Source organism: Struthio camelus, chromosome 3, assembly GCF_040807025.1.
Source record: "Struthio camelus isolate bStrCam1 chromosome 3, bStrCam1.hap1, whole genome shotgun sequence".
Lineage (NCBI taxonomy): Eukaryota > Metazoa > Chordata > Aves > Struthioniformes > Struthionidae > Struthio > Struthio camelus.
The window spans coordinates 31,126,079-31,141,120 of record NC_090944.1 but is presented as its reverse complement, the minus strand read 5'-3'; the positions used below and the strand labels follow the sequence as shown (position 1 = coordinate 31,141,120).

The 15,042-nt window shown below is 37.2% G+C and overlaps 1 protein-coding gene across 17 annotated transcripts in view; it reads right to left on the bottom strand.

The window, feature by feature from the left end:
• Window positions 1-15,042, bottom strand: part of DLGAP2 (DLG associated protein 2) — a 465,625-nt gene that overhangs the window by 29,137 nt on the left and 421,446 nt on the right. For all 17 annotated transcript variants that reach the window (XM_068937311.1, XM_068937314.1, XM_068937312.1 and 14 more), the window contains one exon: window positions 3,665-4,014. In XM_068937311.1, the coding sequence (XP_068793412.1) occupies window positions 3,665-4,014 (350 nt within the window). The remainder of the gene's footprint in view (window positions 1-3,664; window positions 4,015-15,042) is intronic.

Sequence of the window (15,042 nt, the reverse complement as noted above, 5' to 3'; positions counted from 1 at the left end):
ACTACTTCCCAGCAGAATATCCAGACTACTCACATGTGTTGCATGGCACAGTAAGTGCTAAGGACTGCAAGAATTTCAGGTAATGAGTTGAAAACTTCCACAGCCCTCTCAAGAAAGCACTATTTGCTAAAAATGAATGCTAGAGTTTAAAACTGAAATTCACTGTCAGCCAGTATGAGATAATAACACAACGTAATGCACATAACAGTGATTACTCCCAACTTTTTTGGTGCATTTAAAGCTAAATGACAAATTGTTTTGAACCAAGTCAGCAAATATTCTGCAAGGCAGCATTTTGGGTCTTGCCCAGTTTGAATGTTTCATAATGTTAATTGGCAGTTAACAAAACAAGCAATAGTAATTTGCAAGAAAAGTAAAAGCTTAGAAGTCTAAAATAACCATAGCTTTCTTTTAACTACTATTTCAACCGCTATAGCTACTGGCTGAGAACTCTGCTACCTGATAACCCTGTGAACTCTGAGCCTATACTGGTTAACATTAAATTTAAAGGCCGAGTTATAGCTTCTAAACCATGGATGTATTATCAGAACTTTCATGGACTTCTATGGGCCAGGGATATTGTCCACTTATCTCTCACAAAAACACAATTTGATAATGATTTTAGGAGGACAATGATCAAAGTTTACCACTAAAACTTTGGATTATTTGTGATCTCAAGACCAGCAGCATCATTGGGAATATTTTCCTGATTGCAGCAGGCTATGTGTACTCCGCAGTAAAGCACTGACAGGGATAGTAAAACCTATCCAGCACACAGAAAACATACACGCTCATCCAAACAAGCATGCCATGTGGGTGCAAAACACTTTGCCTTCAAAGGAAATTTCAGTGTCAGATTGTAGAGTTTCTTGAACAAAGCTTTTACCATAAAATGCTAATAATATTGTTTACCAAAAAAAAAAAATCCCCTTTTGACACAAAAAAATTAAGGTGGCACTAATCTTCCTGAATACAGCTTTTGATTTATAAGAACAATTTGTTTAATGAAGCTCCTAGAGGGGGAAAAAAAGTAGATATTTTGAAGAGTGATCTCCTGATGATAATGAAGATAATAGAGTCCATTCTCTGTGCTGCTACAATTAGTGTTTATCTCCAAAAATATCATCATGAGTCTCTACACTTACAGCATTTGTTTCCATATCATCTACTTCCAGGGTTTCTGTAAATTTTGAGAAGTCTTGATGTCTTTTAAATAGAGGAGAAACAAAGGACGGCATATTTTAGAATACCTGAAATACATGATGAAGTAATTTCTTGACATGTTTTCTGTTATATTTTACAATCTAAATACTTTTCACATTAAATGGCTTATAGATAGGGCTGTTTTGGAACGGTAATCATTAGTAAATACACCAGGTTATGCAAAAGAGCAAAGAAAAATCCCTGGAAATATATCAGCAATAATCTTGTCCTTCACTTATTTTTTATTTCACTCTAGACAATCTCTACTCCTCCATTTTAATTCAAATACTTTGATTTGTCTTCTGCTGTCATTATAGGAGACAGATATGAAGACTATAGCTACTAATATTACTAGAATTTTATTCTTGGTGATATATATATATAAAAGTATATTGACTGTATTTTTAATCCTAGAACCACTATTTTGTAGCTTATCTGAATTCAGGGATCATCATTATCTGATGCCTGCTGACATGTCTGACAATATTCCTCTTGACTTAAATATGGGAGTGAAAAAAACCAATAGCTTTATTCTGGGAAAGCTTTGTTTCTGAAGCTTTCTTTGTGCAAAACCCCCAGTTGCGAGAGGGCTAACGCTCTATGCAATGGGTTACCATATGTAGACTTTTCTCCATCTGTGTGGGCTGGATGATACTGATCACATATAGTAAGTCCAATGCTCCCCAAGAGGGTTAGGTTTCCTTTACATGTGCGTACCAGTCCTATGGCACATGCGTATTATGCCAGAACTATCAAAGAAGACTTTTGTTCGTTGCACGTACTCTGCACAGACCATATATCCCAAAGACACCGGAACCCTCGACTGGGTGCATGGCAGTTCCACCTGCCTCTGGCATCGCTGCTCCTTCTTTATCTGTCTGCCTCCCTCCTCCTGTACAGAACTCCATTAGCAATCATTCTCCCACCAACGTGTTAAAGCAATGAAACATTAAAAAAAATGCACAAATTAACCATCCTGATAGCAAATTAATTAATGCAAATAAATGCAAATTCAATGCAATACTCCAGCATGGCATGCTAATGAGAAAACAAGTCATTTAGTCAATCAAGGAAATATGCAAATAAAAAACATCCTTTTTTAAGATGCTTTGATGCAGAAGTCTAAAAGAAATGAAATACTTCAGCTTCATTTTGGGGGCATAAATTACTATTTCTGTAGTTTCCAATAAATATATCCTACCCTGTGTTATTATTCCATACAAACATGGCAACTGGAATATGACAAAATGCATTTTCTGCTTAGAAATGTTGCAGATGAGTATTTTTCACACCAATGTAAAGTTTGAAACTTACTGCAGAAAAAATAAAACCAAAGTATGATATCAGGATACTGTGTTGAGGGTCATCTTGCAATTTTAACCTTATCTAATGCCAAATGGTGCAACCAAACAGTTTGTACTTCTCAAAAAATAATGCTTCAGCCTTCTAAGACCTACTATAATAAAAAAGTCTGCATTTTTCAGGGTGTACACCTGAGAACTGATATTCTGGACCAAGCATCAGACGATAAATTGCTTCAGAAGTTCCACTGTCTTCATGCAAATCATTGCACAGATGTCTTTATGGATTATAAGCACATATTATTTAACATACCACATACCAAGAAGGGTCAGAGCCCTGTGAAAAGTACTGGTCATCACCTATAGCAAAAAATAGGATCAAATGACATAATCAAAGTTTCAGAATTAATTGTTGAAATACCAGAACTGAAGCAAGACACTAGTAGAAGGTATCGTTCAAAACATGCATTTAAAATCATCTTATTTCATGTACCTGAAATGAGACAATGTGATAGAGTCTTCCACAGTCTGATGGACATTTTGTCAGCTGAAATAAATATTACATTTTTGCTGCACAAATGGACAAGTATCCAAATGTTATTATTAATGTTATTTAATTATTGGCCACCTATAAGTACGCTTTATCTACATCAGCAAGTTTCTTTCTTTCCCTTGGTACCTTCTTCTCCCCAACACAACGCCTGTTAGTAAAGTGGGAGGGTTGGATTTTTAGGTGGAATAAGTATTGAGGATCCAGCATCGTTACACATTTTCCAAGGTCAAAAGAGAAGGATAATGGAAAAAATATAGTCAAGCATTTTAAAGCTGGCATAATTCTATAAAAAGGACTGTGAATTCATGGAGAGAAGGAGATGAACATGCTGTTCACCTGTAGCACTGCAGTATAATTTTCATATCAAGTGTTAATGACAGGTAACCTCCCTAGAGATTTATTCATTCATTTTCTTCCAGGTACAGCATATTAGCTGAAGACTTTTCTGCACAGCCACATTGCCATGATGTGAATTACAATTAACGCTAAGCAGCCAGGGGTTGTTTGTTAGATTATTAGAACCAGTGAAGCTGAATGACTCATTCTACGCTATTTACAGAAAGAAGGCAAGCAATTCATCACAGAACAGATGTTAATGATAGGCTACCTGAATCCCTATAGAGGAACGTCGACTCTTAAGAAACTCCTCTGCTTTTGACACTAAAATGGCCTTGTCACTGGTTCGTATTGAGGTGCTCTGGCTCTCAGAAGCATGGCGCTGTGCAGCCGCAGTTTCCAAGGCGAGATTCATGGCCTTGTTACTGTCCAAACTGTCTGTGGAGTTGTACATCCCTCGCCCATCTTGAGGCCACGGGGAAATCCTCTGAGTCCGGCTATCGTGATATGCATCCTGGGTGGATTCTGTGCTGCTCTGTGCTGTGACTGAGATTAGTGGCTTGGAAGTGGTACGAGGGGGTACCGGAGGCGGTGTTTTTTTGTAACTTGTGTAAGTTACAGCTACGGAAAGAATGGAAATACAAGAAAGAAAAAGAGAAATCAAGGTTAATTCGATCGAGACATCACAAGAGAAACCACTGTCACTCTGAGATTAGGCTAGTTAAAAATGAAGGCAATGCAACATAGTGCTCTCTGGGAACCTCACTATTAGTTCAAAACGTCTCTCACACTCAGATGGGTATCCATAGCAACATTTTCTTTCAACCAGGAAGCAAGAGTTGCAAATGTTCTGTGTGCTAAAATGGGAGTCCCAGATTATGATGAAGATGAAAGGGAATTAGCAAGGATTTGTGCATGTATGTCTCAGCCTGGAGAGTTATGCTGGATTTGTTCACACTGATGCTTCTCAAGTTGTTTCAGCATAGGATAAAGCTGATAATGGACATAAAGGATGATTTTTTTTTTCTCCTCTTGTGATCATTTGAACTGTGGACTCTGTATTGATACAGTGCATTAACAAAGTAACATCAATATACTGGAACAAATCATTCTTCAGAAAACTTCTACTTAAAAGTATGTCACACTTTAACCTTTAAAAATGCTTCCAGGTTTACTGCTGTAATTAGATAAGCCTGGCTACTTACTCAAGCTGTATAAATATGTTTTTAAAATATCCATGACATGCTAAATATCCAGACATGCAGATATTTATAATATGTAAAAAGCAACTAAATACTTGGATAACACACACAAGCTACAAATAACACCAAATATAGTCACATATTATCTATTATTCTTCAGCAAGTTTTAAATCCTTAGAACACATATTAAAGGGTGATATACTGAAATACCACGAATTATTAAAAACATAGACATAAAAACGGGTCTGACACACTGAAAGAACTACATACACGAGTGGAACTGAGAATTTTAGTGTGACGAGCATAGCAGGTTTGAGGTCGGTTCGACTTGGATTCTGTCTTGCAGCAAAAAAAGCAATAAAGCCTCCAAGGAAGCTCTACAGAATGCAGAATTCTGACAATACTGCTTCCTTAAAAAATTTTAGGAAACAGAATCCTTCTTCCACAGAGACTGAAAACTATTTATTATCACATGGCTCAATTATCAAATAGTCTAAGTCCACTATACTGTTTTGTTAACAATATAAGCATTTCTGTTACAGGAAGGTTTTTTCCTCAAAGTAGATGTAATCATATAGTTCATAAAATTAGAGATTGGTGCAAAAGTGCTTCATAATATAGCTTTCCATATTCCTGTACAGGAAAATCAAGACCAGCTCATTTCTCATATAACTGCAGCAACATAAAGGAAATTGTTACATTTCCCTATACCACAAATGCCAAAATAGCAAAATATATACATGCAGAGGCCAAGCTAGTGAACCTTTTTAAATAAAAAGACCTTTTTAAGGTCTTGTTAAATGCACTGGACACCATAATGGTGACTCAGGTAAGCTTGGAATTCGGGTTACTTGAGTACAACAAATTCTACAAGTATTCCCCTTCTCATTATACAGACATCAGCTGATGAGCAATGAAATCAGCAGTGCCTTTCCAGTTGTTCTTTTTAATACAAGGCTATGTTGCAGCTCTCTGGAGAAAGCTCTGTAGAGAGAAAAGGCAGTTTTAGGAATCTGCCAACAACTAGAACTTCTGAGCATGAGTCACCAGATTAGCATATAAGGGAACTGAGTCTAGAGGAAACTATCCTTACATTTTGATTTTTGATAATCATAAATAAAATTGTGATCATAAATAAAGGAGGGTGAGGCAGAGCTAGGGGGTGAAAACCGTCATGTGAAGCACATTTTGAATTACTACGGATGCAGCTCAAATTCTGGCAGAGACTTTAAGAGTCTTGCCTCTGAACTAAATTGCTCTAACAGAGTGAAACACATGAAAACATGCTCTTCAGATTCTGAGACTGTGTGCATTTTTTAAAGTGCAGTTTTGTTGTCCTATCACCAATCTTATCTCCTGTCAGTTTTGTAACCAGCAGTTAAGAAGAAAGAAAAAGCCAGTATATTTCAGATGCTTCAGGGAATACAGAGAGCTCATGAAAGAAGGGAAGCTGTAATGCTTGGAAATTATGATAGTGTCTCACGAGCTGAAGTAAAGGCTCAAATTAATGCTTCCACTGCGGGAACTGCCATAAAACTGTTGCCGCCCATTTCCCCCGGCCAACCCCAGCAAATGTAGAAGCAAGCGATCAAAGTGCTGGGAAACATTTGAAACAGAGACAACGGGATGAAATAGTGTGAGTGAAATCCAGATAAGGAAGCTATTTTTATCTATAACACAAGACAGGCTATCACTGTTTTGACTAATTTATTATTTTTCACCAACTGCCTTCATCCAAAAGAACAGCAGTGAATAATGAAACATACGGTAAATGTGATAATGAAACATCATAAGCAAGTATATCCCTACTACTCAGGTAGAAGATCGCCCCTCTGCCTAATAAATATAAATATTATATATGGCAATCCGTCATAGCTAACTTAATTTTCATTTAAATTTCCAAAACAAAACCAAAACCAAAAAAAACCTCCTTGTGGCAGAACCGAAACGGTTACTTGATTATTTTATTTTTTTAGGACTGAATATTTTCTTCTGGAAATCCCAGATTGTTTTGGTGAGATGATGTGTCTTAGAGCCATGAAGTCTTACTGTTACTGTAGTATTCTGGCCAGCATTTGCTCACGAGCAATAAATAGGAATTAAAAAAACCCATAGATATTCAACAAGGAGAAGAAGCCAGGAGAAAGTTTTAAAGTTCATGGGCAACAGGATACATATTTACAGCGAAACATGGCAGAAAGAAATTCGATTAATTTCTAAGCTACAGTCACAGAGATCAAATATTGAGCAAGGAAATAAAAATCCATCTCTAAGCCGTTACTGAGTTCATATCTGGAACAACAGTTTCAGAGCCACAGAAATCTGGGACTAATTGGAAAACGTAACAAAATCAGGTAAGAGGATGGAAGCGTGAATTTGTGAAGTGAATTTTAAGACTAAATTCTATTTGCTTTAATCATTCAAGTGGTTCCAGTGAAGCTAATGGGATAAGTCATATGAATAATGCTACCAAGGCCTGACTCAAGATGAATTTGATATGATCACTAAATAATAGATTAGGGACACGTTAAAGGAGAAAAGCTACCCTATAATCCATAGTTTACTGTTCATGTTTGGTCTTGGGTCTCTAATAACTAAGCATTGCTTTAAGGTCTGGAGTAGGAAATTTACCGTCACTTTCAAAATTTGTGCATTAATTATTATATCTGTGGATATTCCTGTTATCAGAAGTAATGTATTTCTGTACCTTGCCCAATTCTTGGCCTTGGCAGTAGTATCACATTTTATACAAAGGAAGAAACCTTTCCTTCTCCTGACTGAAGATGTACTTCCTTTTCATTTATCATCCCTTTCTTCTTATGCTGATAGACAGGAGCTTTTGCCACCTTTGCATCATTCACAGCTTTGCAAACTTTAATTGGCCTTATTCACTATTAGTCTAAATCACAAGTATAAAAAGTCTCCTCAGTTTTGCTTAATGTCTTCCCTCTGTTTTTTGCTCTATCATCCTATGAAGTCACGAGCTGCGTCAGGTTTTGCCTGCAGTGCAACAGCTCCCTTCCCTGCAGGGAGGGCTACGGCTGGGCAGTGCAGCCCCAGAGCATCTAGTGCTGACCCACCGGCAACACCCGAGGAAGTCCATGAGGGAGCTCAGGCAGGAAGCCAAACTGGTAAGAAGAAACCTCAGATAAAGGATCCTTGTTGTCAAGCATAGAGGGGTGAGTCAAGTGTCGGGTCCAGCACAATCTCTGGGGTAGAAATACAGTGTGAGACTGGGGGCGTACAAGAGCAGAGCACCTCGAGAGTTGAGCTGCCATGCTACAACTTTAGGCTGATTTAAATTGTGGACTTCAGCCTAAGTAGAGGAGTGCCTCACATTTTGACACGTAAGACATCAATCCTGCATAATCTTCAGTTGTTTCTGTGGCTCAAAAAACATGACCTGAGATGACCTTCTTTACATTCTTGAGTAATTTTGGTGTACATATGCTGCCCATTTCTAATATTTCTCTAGCCAATCCTGCTGAGGCCAAAGCAAAGTAAAAGCAACACCCTTCTGCTACAGCAATAATCAACTTGTAAAATCTGCAGCTGCTCTGAAATGCAAAGAGAAAATGAAGTAGATGGCACAAGAGGTAAAGAAATGTATCTTCTTAGTATTTAAACTCAATACAGAAGAAATTAGGAAAAAAAATACTTTCCTGGTGTATGCAAAGGCTATCTCAATACAGAAATCTCTGTTTAGTTTTTGCCTTTTTTAATACAGCATGAAAAATCCTTATTTGGAGATCATAATATACAATCTGTCTCTGTATGTTAGCTAACGATCATCAACAAAAATGATAAATATGGTCAAAAAACCTTCTTATGATACTGAACTATATGGGTATTTCAGCCTACCATTCTAATCATAGTATTGACTGATCAGGTATTTGTTCCTATTTGTCCTTTAAGGAAGGACATTGTTAGATAAATGGAGAGCCCACCAAGTGGTTCTATACTGCTTCACAGTGGACTAGGTTAAATGATTAAAACCAGGTAAAAATTATTCAGAAGAAAGGAGCAGGTAGCACAGAAGCATAACATGCATCAATTTGGCACTCAGGCAGGAAAAAAAGTGTATCGCTTATCCACTTGTTTTTGCAAGGACTATTGTTATGGAAAGAGTGCGCTTCCCACTTATACCAGCTCCAGTTACCTTCTCCTAGCGTATGAGCTACAATGGATACCTTAATTGCCAAATGACCACTTCCCCCTTCAAATATACAAGATTCCCTATCAATTCTGACTGTAGCACCAAAATGGCCCTACATAACGTGTTCTGTAAACCACATTCCTGTCTCTTCTGTGCTTTGTGATACCAGCTGGGAAGCACTATTCAGAACAAGAGTACCAGGCATTGTGGCAATACTACAGAGTGACCAAGAAGACTATTCCAGCCCAAGAGAACTCATAATTTAACTATTCAGACACATACAATAGAAATCCAAGGAAAGTTTACTGATTTCTTAAGTAACAGGAACTTTTTTATTTAATATATCTGGAAACAGAATATCCCTCTTAATCTACACTACATTTGACTAAACTTGCCTAAGGATATTGTAGCTTCAGCTATAGAAATAAGTCAGGCAATGTGCCCGTATTTCACTGAAAATACAGTTTGTACTAGAAATAAAATGACTAGAAGCATTCAGTTTAGATCTAACTTTAGGTTATCCATAGAGATACATGACAAAAGGCAGAAAGAGAAACTTAGTATATCTGATGAAGTATCAGTGGCTATAGGTGACATTCGGAACACCTTTCCAAAGGCAACCTTTTAATAAATCACCACTGTTGGTCCATTTGAAAGGTATAATCACCTGAGCGTTTTTTGCAAATCAACATAAACACTAGGCACTAAGTCAAAAAGCAACATTATTTAGGCTGAGATCACCAAGTTTACTATATGATGAATTTACATGAGAACATCATCAATTAAAGGCAATGGTTGTCCCTTATGACAGGCAGAAGGAGTAAATTGGATTTTCTGTTTTCTAAGGAGGTTTATTCAGAATGAGTATAATTACTCTGCTGGGAGCATGGAGCTGCCCTGGAGGCAGAGTTCCCCGGGACATGTTGCTGCAGACAGAGATGATGCATCTAAGACTTTCCCAGGAACCAGAGCACTGAAAGAAATGCAGGGTGGACCCCCAAACAGATGTAGGACGAAGGAAGGTGAATGCTAACCCTGAAATCATTTCTGAATACTGAAAAGAAACCGTCTCATAATGAAAGGCCACAACTAAATCTAACCCTATATGAAAAGATTACTCAGTTCTTGGTGTTAACTTTTGACCAGTGTGAATACTCTTCCAGTTAAAAGCTTTTACAGTCCCAGCTAATGATTATTCTTGAAATGCCCTGAGACCTTTTCATTACACTTTATCATGTTTATTAGGACCACAATACTCTTACAATAAGAAAGGTGCTTCTGGCTGCATAACAGTTACTGCTCAAAACAAAGAATGATGAACATAAAAAAACATTAAGAAAGTCCCTTATTAAAAGAGAGGGTGTTGGGACATGTCTTTTTATATATGAATAATTTGTTAATTCTCCTCATACACTGGTCTCGAAGTCAAACATAATTAAAAGGAAAGTGTAATATCAGACAAGTCAGTTTAATTTTTACAAAGTAAATTTAGCTTTTTCTAAAGTCATACTGTGAAATGGTAGAAAGGGGTTTCTTTCTTGCATCAGTAATACCTTTAATGTTCTGTCATAATGAGATGATTTAGAAGTGCTTAGTTTTGACATGTGTAGCCTCTGGCTACGTAATTAAGAAAGAGTGATCAGCTGGAACAAGAGGTAAAGGTTAAGGCAAATTATTCAGTGTGGATCCAGTCTACCATTTTAGCTATGTGCTATCTGTGACCACCTCAAATACCTACACCTATGATTTTTGGTTTACTTCTCCTTTTTGATGCTGGAGCAGTATGTGCTCAGGCTCTACAAAGAAAAATGTTTGGCCTTGCTTCCTTACCTGACCTTGAGCAGTGCTAACCAAATGTAAATGCAAGGCAGCCAGAATACTACTCGGACACAGCTACTTTGTACTTAAATTGAAATAACAGCTGTATTTGAACGTAAACCAGGTGAGGAGACACCTCACATCTACATTCTCACACAATCCTCCTGGCTCTTCCAGCTGTTTTGTTTGCTGCTCCTGGGACAGCGCTCATTTCTGCTTCTTGCTTGACTAGTGAAAGATCCTGTCACTTCTGACAGTTCTCCAGACTTAAGAGTTTCTCCATTTGTAAGGTTAGAAGAGTTTCGTTTTTTTTTTTTTTTGAATTGTAAGGATATTCAAACCTTGCAAACAGTCTTTAAAGCTTATCACTGTCATACTGTGCTTGAAATTCAAGATAGAATGTTGCTTTTAAATAAACAAATTATTTTAATCAAATCTAAGATTGTTTTCCATTAAACCTAATCAGAGAGCTATTGTAGTTATTATCATATCCTCCTGCTTCTCCCCTTTTCCCATTCTGCCCTCTACAGTGAATCCTGTCCAGTAAATATAGCAGGTATCTCTGTTTCTCAGTAGAGAGAGAACCTTTATGTTTGGATATATTATGATCTCTTTCCCTGCAAAAAGAATCCCTTTTCTTGCTTTACAGATCAGGCAGTAAGAAACAGCTGGTGTATCCACAGTGGTATTATTGTGAGGTATTTTCCTGGGAAGACTGCTCAGCCAGATGAGTTCTATCAGCACAGTTATCTGACCATATGATGGGCTTTTTAAAATTTGAGCTACATAAGGCAAAAGTATTGTCTGGTTGGTAGGTATCTACAAGTTCCTAACCTTTTCCTTTGATAGGTCATTTTAGATGCAATATATTTAGGTAAACCTGGATATATGTCAGACACAAATGTCAGATGTTAATTGATGGTCTCATCTTGTCACAGTCCATGGGAGCAAAATGCTGCATTTATTCTGTGCCAGACTTTTTATTTGGGTCTTTTAGTAATGAGTCTTATCATACCTTCAAGACACTGTCTTTATTTGAGAACTACGAGGCGGTATCCATCTCACCTAAAATTAGTACTTCAAAGAAACCAAGTCCAAGTTAGTTGTCTGATCTCTTTTAGAAATTTTGGAGAAAATAAGCAGTTCTGGAGGGCAATTCTTCTCATGCATCTTATATGCCTGTTTTACTGGAAATGAGTTCATGAAATATTCTGGAAATATTCATGACACTTTTGCAGGTGCCTACTTCTCTCCGTTGGCTATAAAGGGAAGCAAGGTCAACCAACTCAGATCTGGACATCTAATTTTGAGATGCCTAAATGGGTAGGACAGACTCCATCTTCTTAAAGCTCTGGCACGACTCTTGTATGCAGTGGGACAAAACCTAACTTCTGTTACCTGGGTTTATTGGAAAGGTGGGAGCTTCATCTCATCTACTCCACAGCCCCTGTGAGCTGGCTAGTAAAGTAAGTCTGTGTGGCATTTGCTTGCATTAAGAGCCTAACTCCTAATTTCCTGCAAGAATGCTCCTTGATCCCTTCTACTGGACCTACAACATAGCCACTAGCAACAGTTTGGCCCAAGGCCCCTTTGTAGCTCTGTAGAAGCATTAAAAGCAAACTCTTTGTATTTCTTGTGCAGTTTTAAACACTGAGCAAGACCATGCTGTTTAGCTCCACTGAAGCTGTTGACACTGAGGTTAGTATAGCCGGAACAATTCACAGAAACTCAGGATCTAGACTATTATCACAACATGTTATTGACATAGGCAAGATTTGTGTCTATTATATATAATTATTTTTAAAGAGCTTTTCAAAATAACACGTCATTGAGAAACTGCTGCCAGACGAATCCCATACAAAATGTTATTTTTTAAGCAGCATCTGTTCTTGACATCTCTCTGCTAAACAGAATCTACACGGCATTTGAAATAAGAGTCTGAAATCATTAGTACAACACCTAAGCTCAATCAGAATTTAGTAGGGGGTAACACAAAATTACTGGACGAAATATTTTTTATCAGTGTATATGTTAGGTTAGACTCAATAATAACAGTAGACTCTTTTAGGCTAAAGCTCTGTACATCTATCTGAATTTGTATAGGAAACTAACAATTAAGCAGAAATGTGACTACTAAATATGGGAAAAGTTGGGGTTTAAGAGTAGCATCTGAACACACTACAGTCTCCCAATTAGAACCTGAAGGAGAACAGTATAAAAGAAATTACTGTAATCAAGTCATTCAGTGCGTAAATGGTTGCCTCCATATTGAGGAAACTAAGCTCTGTAGGCAGCCCATGCTACATAAACGGTAAGATCTGTTTTGACAGTGTAATTAATGTTAGTCTCAAAACAGAAATGCAAATCAAACAAGAGGTCAAGGTCAGAAACTGTGAGCCACTGCCAAAGTTAAAAGAGATGTGGGCAACATAAACCTCATGGATTGCTGATGGACTAGTTACAAAGGGTTCTATTTTAGATCAGTTAATTTGCAAGAAATTATAGCCTAACCAGCACTTAGCATCCTGTAGACAGCAAAGCAAAGTGCTGACAGCTGCTTTGCTCTTCAAGACAGTTCCTATGCACCTTTAAAATATTGAAGTTGCATTACAAAACATCATATCAGCTTTTTAGTGGCAAGGATGAAAAAATGTACCTCTACCTATTCAGTATTTCATTTACAGAAAGTATGTGAGGCTTTTCAGCAGTATACACTATATTTGTCACATCACCACAATAGTGAGAAGTAAAGAGAAAAAAAGAGCTCCAAAAGCTAAGAGCTGCTAGTACTTGGATACTCTTTCACATTGAAAGCAATGGAAAATTTGAAATTCTTTTTCAGTAGAAAAGAATCCAACCAATATTGAAGCAATTCTGTACTTAAAGAAATGTCTTTTCTTGACTTCCCAGGCAGTCTTATTATTCAAGTGAAATATCTTCTGTCAGCCTCTTGAAACAGTCTCAGATATATTATGCAGGCTTATTATGCAGGTTCTAGTTTGTATATTTTCTAGTCTCATTCTTACAGTAACTACGTGTTGTTTGTGGTTTGCTTTAATTTCCAATAAGAAATTCCAAACCGCAAAGGATACAAAAGAGTTTGCTCAATTAATCTTAAGGAAGTGTTGTACAGTAGAATAATTTTAATGGTGCATTATGACAATTGTCCTACATTAAAGAATTTAAATGATTAAAAACTATTTTACTTAAAGAAAATTTAATGTTTACCTTTAAATTCTATTAATCTGTGGAAAGCTACAGTTCTGGACAAAATCTCAGAGTACACTTCTGAGACTGTAACAGTATAGGCAATAGTCAAATCAAGAAATCCTTTTACCGAAGATACAAATGGAGTCAGGATCAGTGTCAAAAATGGTGTTCATAAAGCTACTTCCAGGTTACCAGTCCTGTATTTAGGTCTAGCAAATGATTCTGCTGGGTTTTGAGCTCTCAACTCTGTAAGTCAGAGCACGGCTCTCTAAAAGTCAGGTAGAGACTTTATCTCTGTTTTCAGTGGGACCAGGATTTAACTTTTAGTTTCATCCGACAACGGGATTTGAATATGACTGACTTTTAACTCAGAATTCTGAAAGTTATCTGGCTGTACCTAACCCTTCACTGTAGACTATTTTTATAGGCAACTGAGAGAAATAGAGATCTCAGAAGGAGAATTTATCTCATAACAAATACCAATCTTAAAGGAGATAAATCACATCTCATTGACTATAATAGGACATTAATGTGTCTGCCTTTGACAGCTACATTTCAGAAATTCGTATTAGGTGAGAAGAATTTTTATGACTGAAATTTTATGCTTTTTCACTGTGGAGAAGGATACTAGGAGTGGAAGGAGACTAAGAGTAGAAATATATGTGTTTTTCTGGACACAGAACTATCCTGAATGGTTCACTTGTATTTAGCACAACAAAAATTAAATGCATACCAAAAGTTATGACTCATGGATATGTCCTTGATATTATATTCCCAATCTCAGAAAGCCAAGTGATGCTTTACTCACTTCAAACTCAATATCTTCCCTAAATTTGTTAGGATGTCTCCTAATTGCCTCTGAGGAACAGTAATAAGATGTTTGGACTGCTCTGATATTTGCGTAAACTATGGTTTTCAGTGTACATATTTTATTTGGCTACATACTGAGACTGAATCTTGTCCCTTCAGCATGCCGGAACATTTCATATATAGTGAGTACTGAGTTTGTTGTTAAGGGTCAGCGTGTCATTAGGTGAGTGTAAGATATCTCAGTGTAGATGTTTGTTGTTTGTTTGTTGGTGTACAATAGGATCCATACACTGTATTCACTCTGGGTCAAACTCACCTAAATATAGATGTCTAATGCCTTTTCACATGTTCTTGGCTATTCTGCCTAGCCTACAGCTGCTTGTCCAGAAGGACACAATTATCCTATAGGTCCCATGTGGATGTCTCGGATGTCTCAAATGATACCTACCACCC